Source organism: Chiloscyllium plagiosum, unplaced genomic scaffold, assembly GCF_037043375.1.
Source record: "Chiloscyllium plagiosum isolate Xiang-an unplaced genomic scaffold, Cpla_swu_hap1 HiC_scaffold_32, whole genome shotgun sequence".
Taxonomy (NCBI): domain Eukaryota; kingdom Metazoa; phylum Chordata; class Chondrichthyes; order Orectolobiformes; family Hemiscylliidae; genus Chiloscyllium; species Chiloscyllium plagiosum.
In genome coordinates this window covers 48,912,775-48,930,654 of record NW_028270170.1, presented here as the reverse complement: position 1 = coordinate 48,930,654, position 17,880 = coordinate 48,912,775, and the positions used below count along the sequence as shown (strand labels likewise).

Below are 17,880 nucleotides of genomic sequence, written 5' to 3'. Positions count from 1 at the left end.
CATGCCCCCTCCTGGCTCTCCTCAGACCATTTTTGAGCTCCTTCCTCGCCTGCCTGTAATCCTTTAGAGCTGAGCAAGACCCTAGCTACCTCCACCTTACGTAAGCTACCTTCTTTCTTTTGATGAGAAGCTCCTCCGCTCTCGTCATCCAAGGTTCCTTTATCTTACCACTCCCTGCCTGTCTCAGAGGGCCATATTTATTCATCACTCGCAACAACTATTCCTTAAATAGTCTCCACATGTCTATAGTGCCCTTTCCATGGAACAATTGCTCCCAGTCCATGCTTCCCATAGTTTCCTTTCCCCCAATTAAATATCCTCCCATTGTGCCTGCTTCTCTCCTTCTCCATAGCTTTGTAGAATGTGAGGCAGTTGTGGTCACTATCCCCAAAATGCTCTGACACCTGGCCCCGCCTCATTGCCGAGCACCAAATCCAAAATGGCCTCTCCCCTCGTCGGCCTGTCAACGTACTGAGTTAAGAAACCCTCCTGGACACACCTTACAAAAACAGCTCCGTCCAAACCATCTGCTCGAAGGAGGTTCCAATCAATATTGGGAAAGTTAAAGTCGCCCATTACAACTATCCTACTACATTCACACTTTTCCCAAAATCTGCCGACCTATGCTTTCTTCAATCTCCCTGCTGCTATTGGGGGGCCTGTAGTAAACCCCTAATGAGGTGATTGCTCCCTTACTGTTCCTAATTTCCACCCATACTGACTCAGTAAGCAGACCCTCCTCGACAATGGTAACTTCTGTAGCTGTGATACCCTCTCTGATTAGCAGTGCTACACTCCCTCCTCTTTTTTTTCCCCCCCTTCCCTATTCTTTTTAAATGCTCTAAACCCTGCCCCTGAGAAACCTACATCTCTGTTATGGCCACAACATCATAGCACCAGGTACTGATCCATGCTCTAAGCTCATCACTTTTATTCCTGACACACCTTGCATTAAGGAGAAAGTGAGGTCTGCAGATGCTGGAGATCAGAGCTGAAAATGTGTTGCTGGAAAAGCGCAGCAGGTCAGGCAGCATCCAGGGAACAAGAGAATCGACGTTTCGGGCATAAGCCTGAAGATTCCTGAAGAAGGGCTTATGCCCGAAACGTCGACTCCTTGCATTAAAGCAAACACACTTTAACCGATCTCTTGGTTCTTTACCAGGAAATTCCTTCCCACTGGCTGCACTACCTCTTGCTATTGGCTCATCTCCATCAACTCTCACCTCCGGTATATAGCTCAGGTTCCCACCCCCTTGCCATTCCTCACCCCAAGTGGAATGCCCATTACATTGAGATTGTGACCCCCATGCTGTAGATCCCTGGACAGTGTTCTCAGCATTACCTTGCCAAACTCTTAACAATATTAAAAGTTGCAATTAGATCACATCTCATTCTTAGAGATTCAAGAGAATATGGATCTAGTCCAGTCAGTCTGTCCTCAGGACATTCTCCATCCCTTGTAATAAATCAAATGAACTTTTTGAACTTCTGCCAGGGCAACTTTCAGGGATTTATGCACCTGGACACCGAGATCTCTCTGTTCATCTATACTGCCAAGGATTTTACCATTAGCCCAGTACTCTCCATTCCTGTTATTAATCCCGAAGTGAACTACCTCACACTTTTCTGCATTAAACTTCATTTGCCATCTCTCAGCTCTGCTCTGCATCTTATCTATGTCCCTCTGCAACCCACAACATAGAACATTACAGCGCAGTACAGGCCCTTCGGTTCTGAAGCTCATCCAATCTACACTATTCCACGTACGTCCATATGCTTGACAAAATGACGACTTAAATGTACTTAAAGTTGACGAATCTACTACCGTTGCAGGCAAAGCATTCCATACCCTTACTACTCTCTGAGTAAAGAAACTACCTCTGACATCTGTCCTATATCTCTCACCCCTCAATTTGTTGTGGTTCTGTTCGCCGAGCTGGGAATTTGTGTTGCAAACGTTTCGTCCCCTGTCTAGGTGACATCCTCAGTGCTTGGGAGCCTCCTGTGAAGCGCTTCTGTGATGTTTCCTCCGGCATTTATAGTGTCCTGTCTCTGCCGCTTCCAGTTGTCAGTTCCAGCTGTCCGCTGTAGTGGCCGGTATATTGGGTCCAGGTCGATGTGTTTGTTGATAGAGTCTGTGGATGAGTGCTATGCCTCTAGGAATTCCCTGGCTGTTCTCTGTTTGGCTTGCCTTATAATGGTAGTGTTGTCCCAGTCGAATTCATGTTGCTTGTCATCTGTGTGTGTGGCTACTAAGGATAGCTGGTCGTGTCGTTTCGTGGCTAGTTGGTGTTCATGGATACGGATTGTTAGCTGTCTTCCTGTTTGTCCTATGTAGTGTTTTGTGCAGTCCTTGCATGGTATTTTGTACACTACATTGGTTTTGCTCATGCTGGGTATCGTGTCCTTCGTTCTGGTGAGTTGTTGTCTGAGCGTGGCTGTTGGTTTGTGTGCTGTTATAAGTCCTAGTGGTCGCAGTAGTCTGGCTGTCAGTTCGGAAATGCTCCTGATGTATGGTAGTGTGGCTAGTCCTTTGGGTTGCGGCATGTCCTCGTCCTCAATTTAAAGCTGTGCCCCCTCGTGCTCGTCATCACCATACTTGGAACAAGGCTCTCACTGTCCACCCTATCTAACCCTCTGATTATCTTTTATGTCTCTATTAAGTCACCTCTCAACCTTCTTCTCTCTAATGAAAACAGCCTCAAGTCCCTCGGCCTTTCCTCGTAAGGCCTTCCCTCCATACCAGGCAACATCCTGGTCAGTCTCCTCTGCACCCTTTCCAAGGCTTCCACATCCTTCTTATAATGCGGTGACCAGAACTGTACACATTACTCCAAGTGCAGCCGCACCAGAGTTTCGTACAGCTGCAGCGTAACCTCATGGTTCCGGAACTCAATCCCTTTATTAATAAAAGCTAAAACACTGTATGCCTTCTTAACAACCCTGTTAACCTGGGTGGCAACTTTCAAGGATCTGTGTACCTGGACACCGAGATCTCTCTGCTCATCTACACTACCAAGAATCTTACCATTAGCCCAGTACTTTGCATTCCGGTTACTCCGACCAAAGTGAATCACCTCACACTTGTCCACATTAAGCTCCATTTGCCACCTCTCAGCCCAGCTCTGCAGCTTATCTATGTCTCTCTGTAACCTACAATATCCTTCGTCACTATCCACAAGGGGACATAAATTTAAGGTGAAGGGTGGAAGGTATAGGGGGGATGTCAGGGGTGGGTTCTTTACCCAGAGAGTGGTGGGGGCATGGAATGCGCTGCCTGTGGGAGTGGCAGAGTCAGAATCTTTGGTGACCTTTAAGCGGCAATTGGATAGGTACATGATGGGTGCTTAAGCGAGGACAAATGTTCGGCACAACATCGTGGGCCGAAGGGCCTGTTCTGTGCTGTATTGTTCTATGTTCTAACTCCACTGACCTTTGTGTCATCTGCAAATTTACTAACCCACCCTTCTGCGTCCTCGTCAGGTCATTTATAAAAATGATGAACAACAGTGGACCCAACACCGACCCTTGCAGTACACCACTAGTAACTGGACTCCAGGATGAACATTTTCCATCAACCACCACCCTCTGGCTTCTTTCAGCTAGCCAATTACTGATCCAAACTGCTATATCTCCCACAATCCCATTCTTCCGCATTTTGTACAATTGTGGGGAACTTTATCGAACTGTGGGGGACCTTATCGAACGTCTTGCTGAAATCCATATACACCACTTCAACCGGTTTACTCTCATCTACCTGTTTGGTCACCTTCTCAAAGAACTCAATAAGATTTGTGAGGCACAACCTACCCTTCACAAAACCATGCTGACTATCCCTAATCAAATGATTCTTTCCTAGATGATTATAAATCCTATTTCTTATAACTTTTTCCAACACTTTACCAACAACTGAAGTAAGGCTCACTGGTCTATAATTACCAGGGTTGTCTCTACTCCCCTTCTTGAACAGGGGAACCACATTTGCTATCCTCCAGTCTTCTGGCACTATTCCTGTAGACAATGACTATTTAAAGATTAATGCCAAAGGCTTGGCAATCTCCTCCCTGGCTTCCCAGAGGATCCTAGGATAAATCCCATCCGGCCCAGGGGACTTATCTATTTTCACACTGCAGGATTTCTACTAAATGAAAAATATTCATTTAGTGCTTCCCCTATCTCCTCTGACTCCACACACAACTTCCCACTACTATCCTTGATTGGCCCTCGTCATTCTTTTATACCTTAAATACCTATAGAAAGCCTTAGGGTTTACCCTGATCCTATCCGCCAAGAACTTTTCATGTCCCCTCCTGGCTCTTCTGAACTCTCCCTTTAGGTCTTTCCTGGCTACCTTGTAACCCTCAAGTGCCCGAACTGAGTCTTCACATCTCATCCTAACATAAGCCACCTTCATCCTCTTGACCAGAGATTCCACTTCCTTCGTAAACCACGGCTCCCGTGCTCTACACCTTCCTCCCTGTCTGACAGGTACATACTTATCTAGGACACACAGGAGCTTTTCCTTGAATAAGCTCCACATTTCTAATGTGCCCATCCCCTGCAGTTTCCTTCCCCATCTATGCTTCCTAAATCTTGCCTAATCGCATCATAATTGCCTTTCCCCCAGCTGTAACTCTTGCCCAGTGGTATACACCTATCCCTTTCTATCACTAAAATAAACATAACAGAATTGTGATCGCTATCACCAAAGTGCTCACCTACTTCCAAGTCTAACATCTAGCCGAGCTGATTACCCAGTACCTTCATCCTTCAGCACTATCCTACCTTAGTGTCATCCGCAAATTTACTAACCCATCCTTCTACACCCACATCCAGATCATTTATAAAAATGACAAACAGCAGTGACCCCAAAACAAATCCTTGCGGCACACCACTAGTAACTAAACTCCAGGGCAAACATTTCCCATCAACCACCACCCTGTGTCTTTTAGCTAGCCAATTTCTGATCCAAACTGCTAAATCACCTTCAACCCCGAAACTCCTTATTTTGTGCAATAGTCCACCGTGTGGAACCTTATCAAATGCCTTACTGAAATCTGAGGAAGTTCTTGCTAAAGCTATGCAAGGCACTACCCAGACCACGGCTCGAAAACTGTGAACAATTTTGGTCCCCTTATCTAAGGAAAAATGTGGTGGTATTGGAGGCAGTCCAGAGAAGGTTCACCTAGTTGTTTCCAGATAGGGAGGGATTTTCTTATGAGAAGAGGTGAAGTTAGTTGGGCTATTTCTCATTGAAGCTTTAGAATAATGAGAGGAGATCTTATTTAAGTACTAAGATTTTTAGGAGGTTTGCAGGGTAGCTGTGCAGAGGTTTTTGTGCCCTGCAGGAGAATCATAAGACTCCAGAGGGTATAATGCAGAGTAAGGGATTACATATTTATGATGGATGAGGAGGAATTTCTTTTCTGACCTGTAGTGAATTTATTGTTTTTTTTTAAACTAAAGAGCTGTAAAGGATAGGTTGTTCACTATATAGGTTGTTCAAGGCTTGGATATACCAATTTTTAATCAGTGAGAGAATCAAGGGCTGTGAGGATAAGGCAGGAAAGTGGCGCTGAGGATTATCAGATCAGCCATTAACTCATTGATGGACCAAATCACTACCACCTGCTCCTGTGTCTTATGGTCTAGATGTGGTCTTAACAATGCACTGTGTAATTCCAGTAAGACTTTTTATTCTTAAGCTCCATCCCTTTGTGCCAAATCATGACTTTCTCTCCTAGGTGTAGGTTCTAATATACTTAACATTTTAATTTTAATTTTGTAGTTCTTGTCCAATGATGCTTCAGCATTCTTTTTTTTTGTTCATTCATGGGACGGAGGGTATCGCTGGCTGTGTCAGTATTTATTGTCCATCCCAATTGTTAAGAGTCCACCACAATGCTGTGGGTCTGGAGTCACATGTCGGCCAAACCAGGTAAAGATGGATTTCCTCCCCTAAAGGACATGAATGAACCAGATAGGTTTTTCCTGACAATTGACAATGGATTCATGGTCATCATTAGACTCTTAATTCCAGATTTTTATTGTATTCAAATTCTACCATCTGCCATAGTGGGATTCAAGCCCAGCTCCCCAGAACATTACCTGGCTCTCTGGATTAACAGTCTAGCGATAATACTACTAGGCCATCACTTCCACATGCTGAATGCAAATATTTCCCAGTCATTCCCCATTTGAAAAGAACTTTCCTGTTTTTTTTGTCCAAGAGTAAATAACTTAAAAACGTGTTGCTGGAAAAGCGCAGCAGGTCGGGCAGCATCAAAGGAGCAGGAGCATACGTTTTGGGCATAAGCCTTCTTCAGGAATGATTCTCCTGAAAACGTCGATTCTCCTGCTCCTTTGATGCTGCCTGACCTGCTGCACTTTTCCAGCAACACATTTTTAAGCTCTGATCTCCAGCATCTGCAGTCCTCACTTTCTCCAAGAGTAAATAATGTCAAACTTCACTATATTTGTAAATGGCATGGCTCTCTGTTTAATTGAAGTATCTACAAACTTTGAAATTGTCCCACTAATTTCCATCTCTTCCAGCTGTGTCTTCTGACATTGTAGCTCTCTACCAGCTTCGTTTTTTTTTTAGTGCCCCTACCTTAATGCGTCTACCTCACCCCATGCTCCTCCTTTCCATTCAAGCCCATCCCCACCACTCTTGTCACACTGACTTCATGAGCTAACAGCATCTTTTCTGGTATTCATATACATATCCTGACAACAGCCCTGCTTGGAGAATTAGCTTGCGTCATGAGATCTGTGTTGTGCACTAGTTTTTCATTTATCTTAACCTTGCTGATCTGCATCCTATAATTTTGTGATACTGATAACTTGTTTTAAAAAACACTTTAACCACTTGTCCCTTGTACTGGTGAAGTCAAGTGGCCTAAAATCATCTGTAGTGAGTTGGCTTTTTACTGTGTGGTAATTTTTGCTACGTTAAAAAAATGAAAATCACTCTGAAAACATAGCCTTGAGCCATTGCTAATAGAGTAAATAGGTATTGCTGTGACTCTTTGTACTTGGTGTTTTTAAGTTGTTACAGTGCGTTGATCCAGGAAAGGTCCTTTACCTTTCTAAGATGCGAGCCAAGGAAATAATCGATTAGTAGAGTTATTGATGTAAAGTTTCCAATACTGATTTATTAAGAGGACTTTAGGTTAGATTGTGTACAATATGCACTTTGTAGATGGAATGACCCTGCAACATCAAGAGTGATAAAAGCACAACGGGTGAAACACTTACCACAAACAGCCATCCTTCTTAGATTCCAGTGTCGTTCGTCTAAAATTGACAGAGAGCAGGGTGGAGGTGAAATTATAGACTCCGTTTCAATTTTTGCTCAAACAACTGCACTTGTATAGCACCAGTAACTAAGTTCTGAACTTTTGGCATCTAATATTTCAAAAATGTATTGGCATTTCAATCAAACCGAGACTGTTCAGTCAAAATGTGGACAGGTGGCAATTCTCTGTTCTTTGCCTGGAATTATCAAAGTGGTGGGTGGAGATGAAATACTCTCCGAATTATTGCCACTATTGGTATTTTCAAGTGCAGTGCAATTGCTGTGCCTTTCAAAGAAATTCAGTTGTTTTATTTGTTTAGATGTGGAGTTAATGGTTGCTTAAGTTCACTAAGATACTACATGAGGTTATAATATTTGGGTTAGCTTTGAAGTTTATTTGCTGTCTGGTAGTAGAGTCAAATACTGATAACATCACACTCTACTTTGTTTTATCTACTATGATTTTTCAAAATAATGGCTTGCTAATTTCTGTTTGATCCTGCAAGTAAGTTTACATAAGCAGTCCCAAGGAGCTACAGTTCTTAATTATCCTTCCTTATTTTGCTCTGATGGAGGCTGGAACAATCTCCATATGTACAATAAAGGAAAGTTAAGTCTATTAGCTTCTTGCACTGACTGGTCTGTATAAAACAGAACTAGCAGTTTGCAAACTTGTAACAATGTTATGTCACTCAGTACTGGTGACTAGGAATATCTACCTGCAGAAAGTGAATGGTGACTGGGAGTGCCGAATGAGGCCAAGTGACTTAGCTGTTGGAGATTGAAGCACGTTCGGTTTGTCTGGTCTTTTAAGCCCCTGCGTGTTCTTTAAATATTCTGAAAATCATTGCCTACTTTTGAAAAGATTGTGTTTCTTCAATCCTAATTGAAGCTGTCGCTTTGTACTGAAGAACTTTGTGTTTCATTGCTGGTGCCATTACAACAGCCAAGTGTTGGTATATAATTGCATACCATGTGACAGGATATTGCTCATAATCTTATGGTGAGTGGACTCAGCTGACAGGAAGCATGTTTTACAGAGATATTACACAGAGCTTAACATGTATATGACTAATAATTGTAGTAATCCTTTATACACAAAGTTGTTCACAGGTAGTTTATATTGTGGATGCATAACATGTATTATAATGTACTCCTCCCTGGTCCATAAAAACTTAAAATAGTCACATCATTGCATTAGTAGATTTGTTAATATTTTTGTTATTGTTTTTGATTTATTGCTGTCGCATGTACTGAGATACAGTGAAAATTGTTATTTTGTGTGCTATGTGGGCAGAACATGTTTTACAAAGGGCATTTGGATAGCAGAACAAGTGCAGAATACAGCTGCAGAGAGAGAGATTAGAACTAACATTTAAGAGGTCCGTTCAAAAGTCTGATAACTGTGGGGAAGAAGCTGTCCTTGAATCTGTTTACGTGTATATTCAAGCTTTTATATCTTCTGCCTGACAGAAGACATTATATTTGGGGTAGGAGAGGTCCTTGATTATATTGGTTGCTTTTCCAAGACAGCAGATGGAGTCAGTGGGTGGAAGACTAGTTTGCACGATGGACTCAGCTGTATTCGTATCTCGCTGTAGTTTCTTGCAGTCTTGGGAAGAGCAGTTGCCGCACCACCCTACGTCCAGATAGGATGCTTACTGTAGTGCATTCATAAAAATTGGTAAGACGCCTTGTGGATATGCTGAACTTCCTGGGCCTCCTGAGGAAGTAGAAACATTATTTTGCTTTCTTCACTGTCACTTCAACATGGGTGGACCAGGAAAGATTGTTGGTAATCATCATTCCCAAGGACTTGATGCTCACAACTATCTCTGTCCCCACTCCATTGATACAGACAGGGGTGTGTCTGCTGTCTGCTTCCTGATGTCAATGACTAGTCCTTCGTTTTGCTGCCATTGATGGAGAGATTGTTGTTTTTATGTTCTGCCTCATTGTTTAAGATCCAACCTACGACAGTGGCGTCATCAGCAAACTTGTAAATGGAGGTAGAGGGTGTTTGGCCACCCAGTTGTGATTGTACAAGGAGTATAGTAGATGGCTGCATATGCAGCCTTGCAGGGCACTGGTGTTGAGGATTATGGTGGAGGTATTGTTTTTTTTTTCTTTTCTTTTCTTTTTTTATCAAAGGGTGATGCTGTGTGAATCTCCTGGTTATTTTTTTTTTATTTAACCCCCACACTACCACCTAAGTGCGGTAGTGCTTATTTTATCCCCAGCACCCATGGTGTGTGTGCGCAGGTGTGAGACACAGTGAAAGACACAAAGTGTGTGGAGGTATTGTTGCTTATTATTGCTTGCAGTTCATTGGGCAGGAAGTCAAGGATCCAATTATAGAGGGGGGAGCCAAGACCTAGGTCTCGGAGTTTAGAGGTGAGTTTGTTTGGAATTAAGGTGTTGAAGGCAAAATTGTAGTCAATAAATAGGTGCCTGATATTGGATACTCTTGTTATCCAGATGTTCCATGGCTGAGTGTAGGGCCAAGGAGATGGTGTCTGCTGTGGGCCTGCTGCATCAGGAGGCGACTTGCAAAGGATCAAGGCAATTTGGGAGGCTGGACATGATGTGAGCCATGACTAAACTGTCAAAGCACTTCATAATTATGGAGATCAGCCCCAGCGGGAGGTAGTCATTGAGGCACGCTGCATGATTTTTCTTTGGCACCGAGATGATGCTGGTCTTGAAGCAGGTGGGACTTCAGATCATAGTAAGGAGAGATTAAAGATGTAGACAAAGTCTTTTCCCTGGGGTCAGGGAGTCCAGAACCTGGAGGCATAGGTTTAGGGTGAGAAGGGTAAGATATAAAAGAGGTCTAAGGGGCAACGTTTTCACACAGAGGGTAGTGCGTGTATGGAATGAGCTGCCAGAGGAAGTGGTGGAGGCTGGTACAATTACAGCATTTAAAAGGCATCTGGATGGGGACGTGAATAGGAAGGGTTTGGAGGGATATGGGCCGGGTGCTGGCAGGGAGACTAAATTGGGTTGGGATATTGGGTCGGCATGTATGGGTTGGACCGAAGGGTCTGTTTCCGTGCTGTACATCTCTATGACTCTGTGTCTGTGAAAACCTCCACCAGCTGGTCCACACAGGATCTGAGTGCATCTTTTCAACCATAGTTCCGCAATAGAACTGACCTTATTGATTATTTACCTTCATTCCTATGTTATTCTGAGAGATTTCCTGGGTGCACAATGTCAGTATGTTGTCCTTTATCTTTGAGATTGTAAGAAATCGGAACAGGAGTAGGCCGTTTGGCCCCTTGAGCCCACTCGCCATTCAGTAGGATCATGGCTAGTCTGACATGCCTCACATCCACTTTCCTGCCCTTTCCCCATAACCCTTGGTTTCCCGACTGATCAAGAGTCTATCTCAGCCTGAAATATACAAGAGGAGTCGGCACCAACCGCTCTCTGGCAAGAGGTTCTAAAGAGACTCAATCCTCTGAATGAAGAAATTCCTCCTTATCTCACTCTTAAATTAGTGCTCCTTAATTCTGACACTATGCTCTGTGGACCGAGATGCTGCCATGAAGGGAAACATCATCTCAGCATTTACCCTGTCAAGCCTGTTTAGATTCCTGTATATTTCAATATTTCACTTCACATTTTGCTAAATTCCAATGACTAGCATCCCAAACCAAAACCAGAAATTGCTGGAGAAACTGTGTAGATCTGGTAACATTTCTCGACTGGACCTGAAACATTAACTCTGCTTTCTCTCCACGGATGCTGCCAGACATGCTCAGTTTCTCCAGCAGTGTTTGATTTTGTTTCAGATTTCCAATATCCACAGGTTTTTTTTGAGTCCAAACCTGTTTAACCTTTGCTCGTAAGAGACCTGGGTTTGAATCTAATCAGGACCAATGTTGCGGAGGTTTCTTCTTTCTGAATGCAAGTGTGAAATGAACCTCGGCAGTTTAACTCAAATCCTGAATGTGCACAGAGCTGTTAGATATCCTTCAGGATTTAGCTATGATCTGGAGGTGCCATTCTTTACCTTTGTTTTGTCTCATAGTTTGGAATGGTCCTCCCAAATTCAAAAATCCGTAATCCTATTTCACTGACACATTCCCTTTCTTTCTAGGGTTCAGTGAAGGATCAACTGAAAGCCTATGGCGCGCTAACAGAAAATGTGACCCGAAAATACACCAGGCAGATTCTGGAAGGTGTGTCCTACTTGCACAGTAATATGATTGTACATCGGGATATAAAGGGTAAGTTGCTCTGTGGATTCTTTTGATTCAAAGTGTTGAACACATTTGTGTGTGACTGAGGCAAGGAAGAAGGTTTCCTTCCCTGAAGGGCATGAGTGAACCAGTTGGCTTTTTCGCACCAGTCTGATTGCTTCCTGGTTACTTATTCCAGCTTCGTATTTCTGTTTTTTTTAAACTAAAGTCAAGGTTTCAGCATACTCCATGGTGTTAGAGTTCTGCACATGCTACCCTATTAGAGTAGAGCAATATTTCTGTATTCCTTATTTGTTGTTACATTTAACATATTACAGTTTGATTTCAATTCTTGCTCGGCATTTGTTTTCCTAATTGCTTTTTTTTGTGGAGGTTGTTGGTCTATGTTAATGGGTGTGATCCGATGATGCCACAAACATGATAATAGCAGTCAAAGGCACACATGTTACATTCCCAATTATACCCCGTGTTTAACACTCAGATGTTTCTGCTGTAGTTCTTCTGTGAATGATCAGTAGCCCTTTTCTTCCATCTCTCTATTATCTACATGATGCTGAGAACTTCACGCAATCTCCATGCGGTGGCCCACCATCACAGCCACCTGTTTTTTTCCTATCAGTTTAAACATTTCTCTTCAACTTGTTTGGATCCTCCATAAGTATATCTGCACACTTGGTCAATCTCTGTAGTCTGATGTAAGTAAAGTCAGTAAGCATCAAGTTAGATTGACTTATCTGATATTATTGAGGCAACAATTGAATTGCAGATGGATCTTACCTCTGATCATTGAGTAACACAACTCTGCCTGCCACATACTGAGGCAAAGTTATTGACACAAGTATGATTCTGCAGCAATATTTAATAAAATCATTCCTCTGACTTCAATTATTAATGCTAGATGGCAGAATTATTTGGATTTTGTTGAGTCAGAAGCATAATACCTTTCTGTTACAGTAAGTGGTCCATTCAGTTTAGTGAAGCTATTCCCTTGACACTGTGAAAGGTGCTAAAAGTGAGACACCATTATGAAAATTCTGCAAAATCCCGTTGTTGCACTTTGGGTTTGACAAAATGCAATTGTGAAGGACGGGTTTAATTGAAGGGAACTGAATAGCTCACAACAATGAATGGTGATTTCGGTTTTATATTAAGTGCTGTAATTCTCTGTCTCCTGTTCCTCGCAACCTGACTGGGAGCCAGTCAGGAAATGTTTAATCATTTGGATGTGTCTCAATGCTCAGCTTTGTGTTGTACTGTGACGCAGGTTATTTGGCGAGCTTGATTTCTAGAAAAGAATTTCTTGGAATCTGAACAACTGCAGATTATAATTAAAATATATGATGGTGCTGTTTTGATTCTGTTGGTGACAACAGCTCCTGGGACAGTACTGAATCGTATGGGTTAATAGGTCCCTTGACGCTGCTAGATTTGTTGACTTCAGATTAAAGGTGATAGGTGTACTTTATATAATTTCAGTGCTTTTGCATTCTGGAGAGTTATTTTGAGGATTTGTGTTCTTGGTCTCTGTGTAATGGCTACCACTTAGGGAAAGTCCCCTTCATAGATGTTAGAGGAGGATAATACTAGTTATGTTGGAAATTGTCCTCCTCAGCACATTCTTGCCGTGGCCCAGTATTCTCCTCCACATGCTGTTTTGAAAAATGGGACCTTGGAAACGGAATCACAAGCTTTGGAAAGATCAGAGGAACCTTGACTCCTACTGTAAGTACTTACAGGAGATGGATGTAGGTTTACTCGCTGAGCTGAAAGGTTCATTTCCAGACATTTCGTTACCTTACTAGGTAACATCTTCAGTGGACCTCATGCAAAACAATGCTGAAACTTCCTGCTTTCTATTTATATGTTTGGGTTTCTTTGGGTTGGTGATGTTATTTCCTGTAGTGATGTTATTTCCTGTGATGAACTCACTTCCTGTTCCTTTTCTCAGGGGGTGGTAGATGGTTTTTGTTGATAGAGTTTCAATTTGAATGCCATGCTTCTAGGTATGCTACCTCAGCCTGAGCTACAAATCTTCTCAAAACTCACTCACAGGAGAGAAATGAATGGTTTAAGCAACAACAGTCCAGCCAACTTCACTTGATAGTCTTGTTCAATGTTCTGTTCTGGTTGAGATAGGGACAGTGTAGGTTGCACAGCCATAATATGACCAAGACTGGAAAGAAGCGTATGAATATGATCTGGAAAGTTTGAGGATCTGAATGCGGTGATGGTGGAGATGTTTTGATATGACATTGCACTAAGAGGCTTCTGCAGTGCTTTTAATTAGATTTATTTTCTGGAATGCTGGATTGCTGAATTTGCTGAGCTAGAAGTATACATTAGCCCGAACCAGTATACAACAGACACACCAACCAGATGCCCCTTGTGAATCAGCTGTGAATCACAAGACGTCATATATAACCACTTACGGAGTCTTAGTCCATCTTGTCTACAGAAGGTTGTGGAGAGATGAGCAGGTGCAGAGAATCTGACTTGGTGGGGAGAGTGCCAGAGAAGGCAGACTGACCCAGCCGGAGGAGGATGCTGATCACTGAGAATGTGCCAATCATCCGAAGTCGAGGAGGGCATTGAGGATATGTGGAGCATGAAGATTGTTAAAGTGGTGAGGCCCATGAACTCTTCACCCTCTAAGGGAGAGGGGAAACATGATCCGAGCAAGTTTCCTGAGAAGAGAACCAATCTTACAAATATCCTTTTTATTTAAAAGTAACGCTGGTATTGCCAAGTGTGAAAGTATCGTTGGACTGCTGGAAAACTGTTCATTCTACCTTGCTTTCCTTCTGTGTTCTGCAGGAAGCTTTGGAGGGTAGAGTGAAAGGAGGCAGGGAAAGGGTTTAGTTTGAAATCAAAAATAATTGATGGTGTGAGATTCAGGATCAGACTGATCTTTTGAGTCGTAAATTTGGCAGTGGATCTAGGAGAGAGAAAATGTTAGAGTGAGTTTGAAACTATTTATGATGTGTACAGTGAATTGGCTGTAGATTATGTCAGCACTGGCCCCAGACCCTTTGCAGAAAGGCTTTGGGAAGCAGGCAAAGTGCAACAGCAAGGTTAATTCCTGAGAAATTGTCCATTTCCTGATTTGGAAGGTTTGACTAATGAAACAAACTCCTAACTCTCAATATTGACAGTTTGTAAGATATGTGCTCAGAGAACTCCTGACCTCTTGACTTATTAGTGTGGAGGAAGTCGGGGTTGTGTAAGCAGTGTTGTTGACTGTTAAATTTAAGGCCATGCAATGCCGTGTCACTGCTAACACCCTGCCACTGCATTGATTGTTAATTACAGTTAACACAACAAAGTGAAGTGTCGCTTTGAAGGTCCACACTGGGGGCACCACTTATTTCCTATCCATGTTTTATAAGTGAACTGCTTACTATCTAAAGATTATATTTATATTGAAATAAAATCTTCAAAATTTCCCAATTAATTAAATTGAAGTCAGTGATACTTCAACAGGAGCCAGAGTTTAACACAACTGGGCCCTCTAAGGGTTATCCTTGGATAGGATTCATCCTCTGGCTTTTAAATAGTTTCTGGGTATCCCCCTTCTCCAGATTAACACTCTGAATCTGGATATCAGTTAATAAATGTTCCAAACTGACTCCATGCTGTCGACAAGTCAAATCCAGTTGGTCACATAGACTTTAAATTTGAACTGTTTCATATCTCTCTGTTCTCTGGCTGCAAACAAAGCCTATGTTTCCTGTTGTCCGCCACCACTACATAACCCAAACACACACTATCATTCCTATCACCATAACAAAAATCAAAAAAATGTGGATGCTGGAAATCTGAAACAAAACAGAAATTGCTAGAGAAACTCAGCAGGTCTGACATCATCTGTGGAGTTAAAACAGAGTCAACATTTGGATCCAGTGACACTGCTGAGTTTCTCCAGTAATTTTTGTTTTTGTTTCCTATCGATATTTTGACTGCAGCTCCAGGCTCCCATCGAGTAATTCCATATTGTCTTTTCACTTTGAGTTCTTTCCTCTTTCCTGTTACTTGGGCAGGGCAAGTTTTAATTCTCCCCCTTGTCTACATTGACTCCAAACCCCATCTTGTAAAATCCTTTTATAATTCAGGATTGAAACCTCTTTGATTAAGCCTAACCCTAATCTTGTACTGTTCAATGTACAAAGGGCTTAGCAAGGCTCTTCCTCTCAGGGGAGGGCAACAACCCAACTTCTTATTTCATTCAACTCCCCCACCAACCACTGTCCCCATCGATTCCGGTCATTCAATCTAAATGCCATGCCGCTGTATTTCCATCAAGTAGACTGTACACTTGTGGTCAAAGTCCTTACTATCAGCACCTGATTTGTGGATAAATTACATTGATGTCCAGGCTTTGGCTCAAGAGTGCCATCTTATTCCTTACTGAATATTATCTACCTGATTTTGTTTTGTGAATGTCACTCCTCACACTGACCTTTAACCCTACCTTTCTATCTTTCCCCTCTTTCGAATGTCTCATTTTATTGTACATCTTTTACCTCTTCTTTAAAATATTTCTTACACTCCCCCTTCACAATTCAACACCTTGCTCTACTACCTTAATTTATCCACTATATAAACTCTCCTACCGTGTTCACAGCCCCATCTCCAATATGTTTTTTCCATACACAATCTAGTGCTCGAATGTGGCCATCTCCCACCATTTCCTGTACCTGTTTCATCTACAACCCCAACTACCATCCAGAGCTATCCTATCTTCCCTTAAAGGAGCATGCATTTGCATCATAATCTTTGGCTTTCAGTTTATTGTGCCACCTCTGTAGCTGTTAATTTGGTTCAACCATGCCCTCACTTTCATCTTTGCCACTGAAAATTGCCACTGCATCCCAAGCTGGTTGTTCTTGTTAGTTTGGCCTCATCATCACTCCCTCAAGGGACTGACTTGAGTATCTGATGCACGCCTTAGTCATTTGGCTAGAACACCATAAGATCTTCTCTTCCAAAAAAAACACCTAAATTGTCCTAGGATACAGAATCTTTTCTCTATTGCCAAACATCATCTTAAATCCACACCCTCCCTCAAAATATCTCTTCCCAACCCCCAACAATTGAGAAGCCCATGCACCTCTTTATTGGAAGTCATCCAACAGCACTCTTGCTGCCCTTACCTTTTGCCAAAATTCCCTTCGCCAACCCTCCCAACCAGGCCAAAGCCTCCCCCGCCATGCCAAAGCATCCCCCCTCTCCCTGCCATGCCAAAGTTCCCCTTCCCCTGGCCATGCCAAAGTACCCCTCTCCCCTAGCCATACCAAACCTGCTCTTAATTGCTCAAGCTCTCCCTTGTCTCACTTTTATCTCTGTCTCTCTTATTTCTCTCCCCTTTCTTACATGCCCTCTTTAAACTCTCTGACTTCAACAGTCATCTCCTGCTAACTTTCTGATCACCCTTCTTAACCTCCTGTTAACTAATGTTGTAAGTGATTTGCTTTCTTTCAAAATTCTTTCAGCAACATCTCTATCACCGAAAGCTTTTCCATAAATCCCAGCCATTTCCAAGACCTTTTGCATGTTGCCTCAATATCTTTGTTTCTCTCTGCTGCAGCTCTCTATTTAAATTTCACTAAAAGGTTTCTTCTCTTTAAACAGCACTGACCAAAGTAACATTCCCTGTGACTATGACTATGGTGGATTAGTCCACCTTGACCCTCTTTGAATCTATTGGCATTGTCAACCATTCAGTATTCCTCCACATCAGCGGCCTTTGGTTTTCTCCATTCCTTTCCTTCAATCCTTTTCTCTTTGATTCAGCTAAGAAGCACTCCCCTGCATTCCTGCTCTCCATTCTCTCACCATTTTGTATTGCTATCACCTCCAGTGATGCATCCCACAGTTTGAGTTCCTGAGATCCAGCTTCAGGTGTAACTAGAGTTACCTACCTATCCCGACTTTCTGCAATTCAGTCTTCTCCCTACCCTTGGTAGCCATTTTTGCCACCCATGTTCCATATTTGAAGATTTGTTTCCCACATCCCCTCTGACTCCATTTTTCCCTATTTAGACCAAGCTTGGCAGTACAGCACGGCTAACAAGAGAGACAATATTAAAGCTTTGCTTGTAGTTAAGAACAGGAGATAAGGAACCAGACTTTGAATGGTGACACTAATCTAAGCTTGAGAAGAGGGCGCTAATTGGTTGAACCATGATTGGCATGGAGGTGCAGCAGTTACCTGTCTAACTGATTAACCACAGACTAGGCAGCTGGTCCCAAGCTCAGGGTATTCAAACAGGACTTCAGAGATTGGCAGTCTCTGTAACTCGTCCCTCAATGCAAAAAATACAATGTACGGACAAATTCCTTTTGGCTACACATATTCACACATGGGACCCTGTT

The 17,880-nt window shown here is 42.6% G+C and overlaps 1 protein-coding gene across 1 annotated transcript in view; it reads left to right on the top strand.

Annotated features, from left to right (window-relative positions):
- map3k3 (mitogen-activated protein kinase kinase kinase 3) overlaps positions 1-17,880 on the top strand; it is a 158,650-nt gene that overhangs the window by 124,019 nt on the left and 16,751 nt on the right. Inside the window, exon 15 of the mRNA XM_043675368.2 lies at positions 11,406-11,535. Coding sequence (XP_043531303.1) covers positions 11,406-11,535 — 130 coding nt within the window. The remainder of the gene's footprint in view (positions 1-11,405; positions 11,536-17,880) is intronic.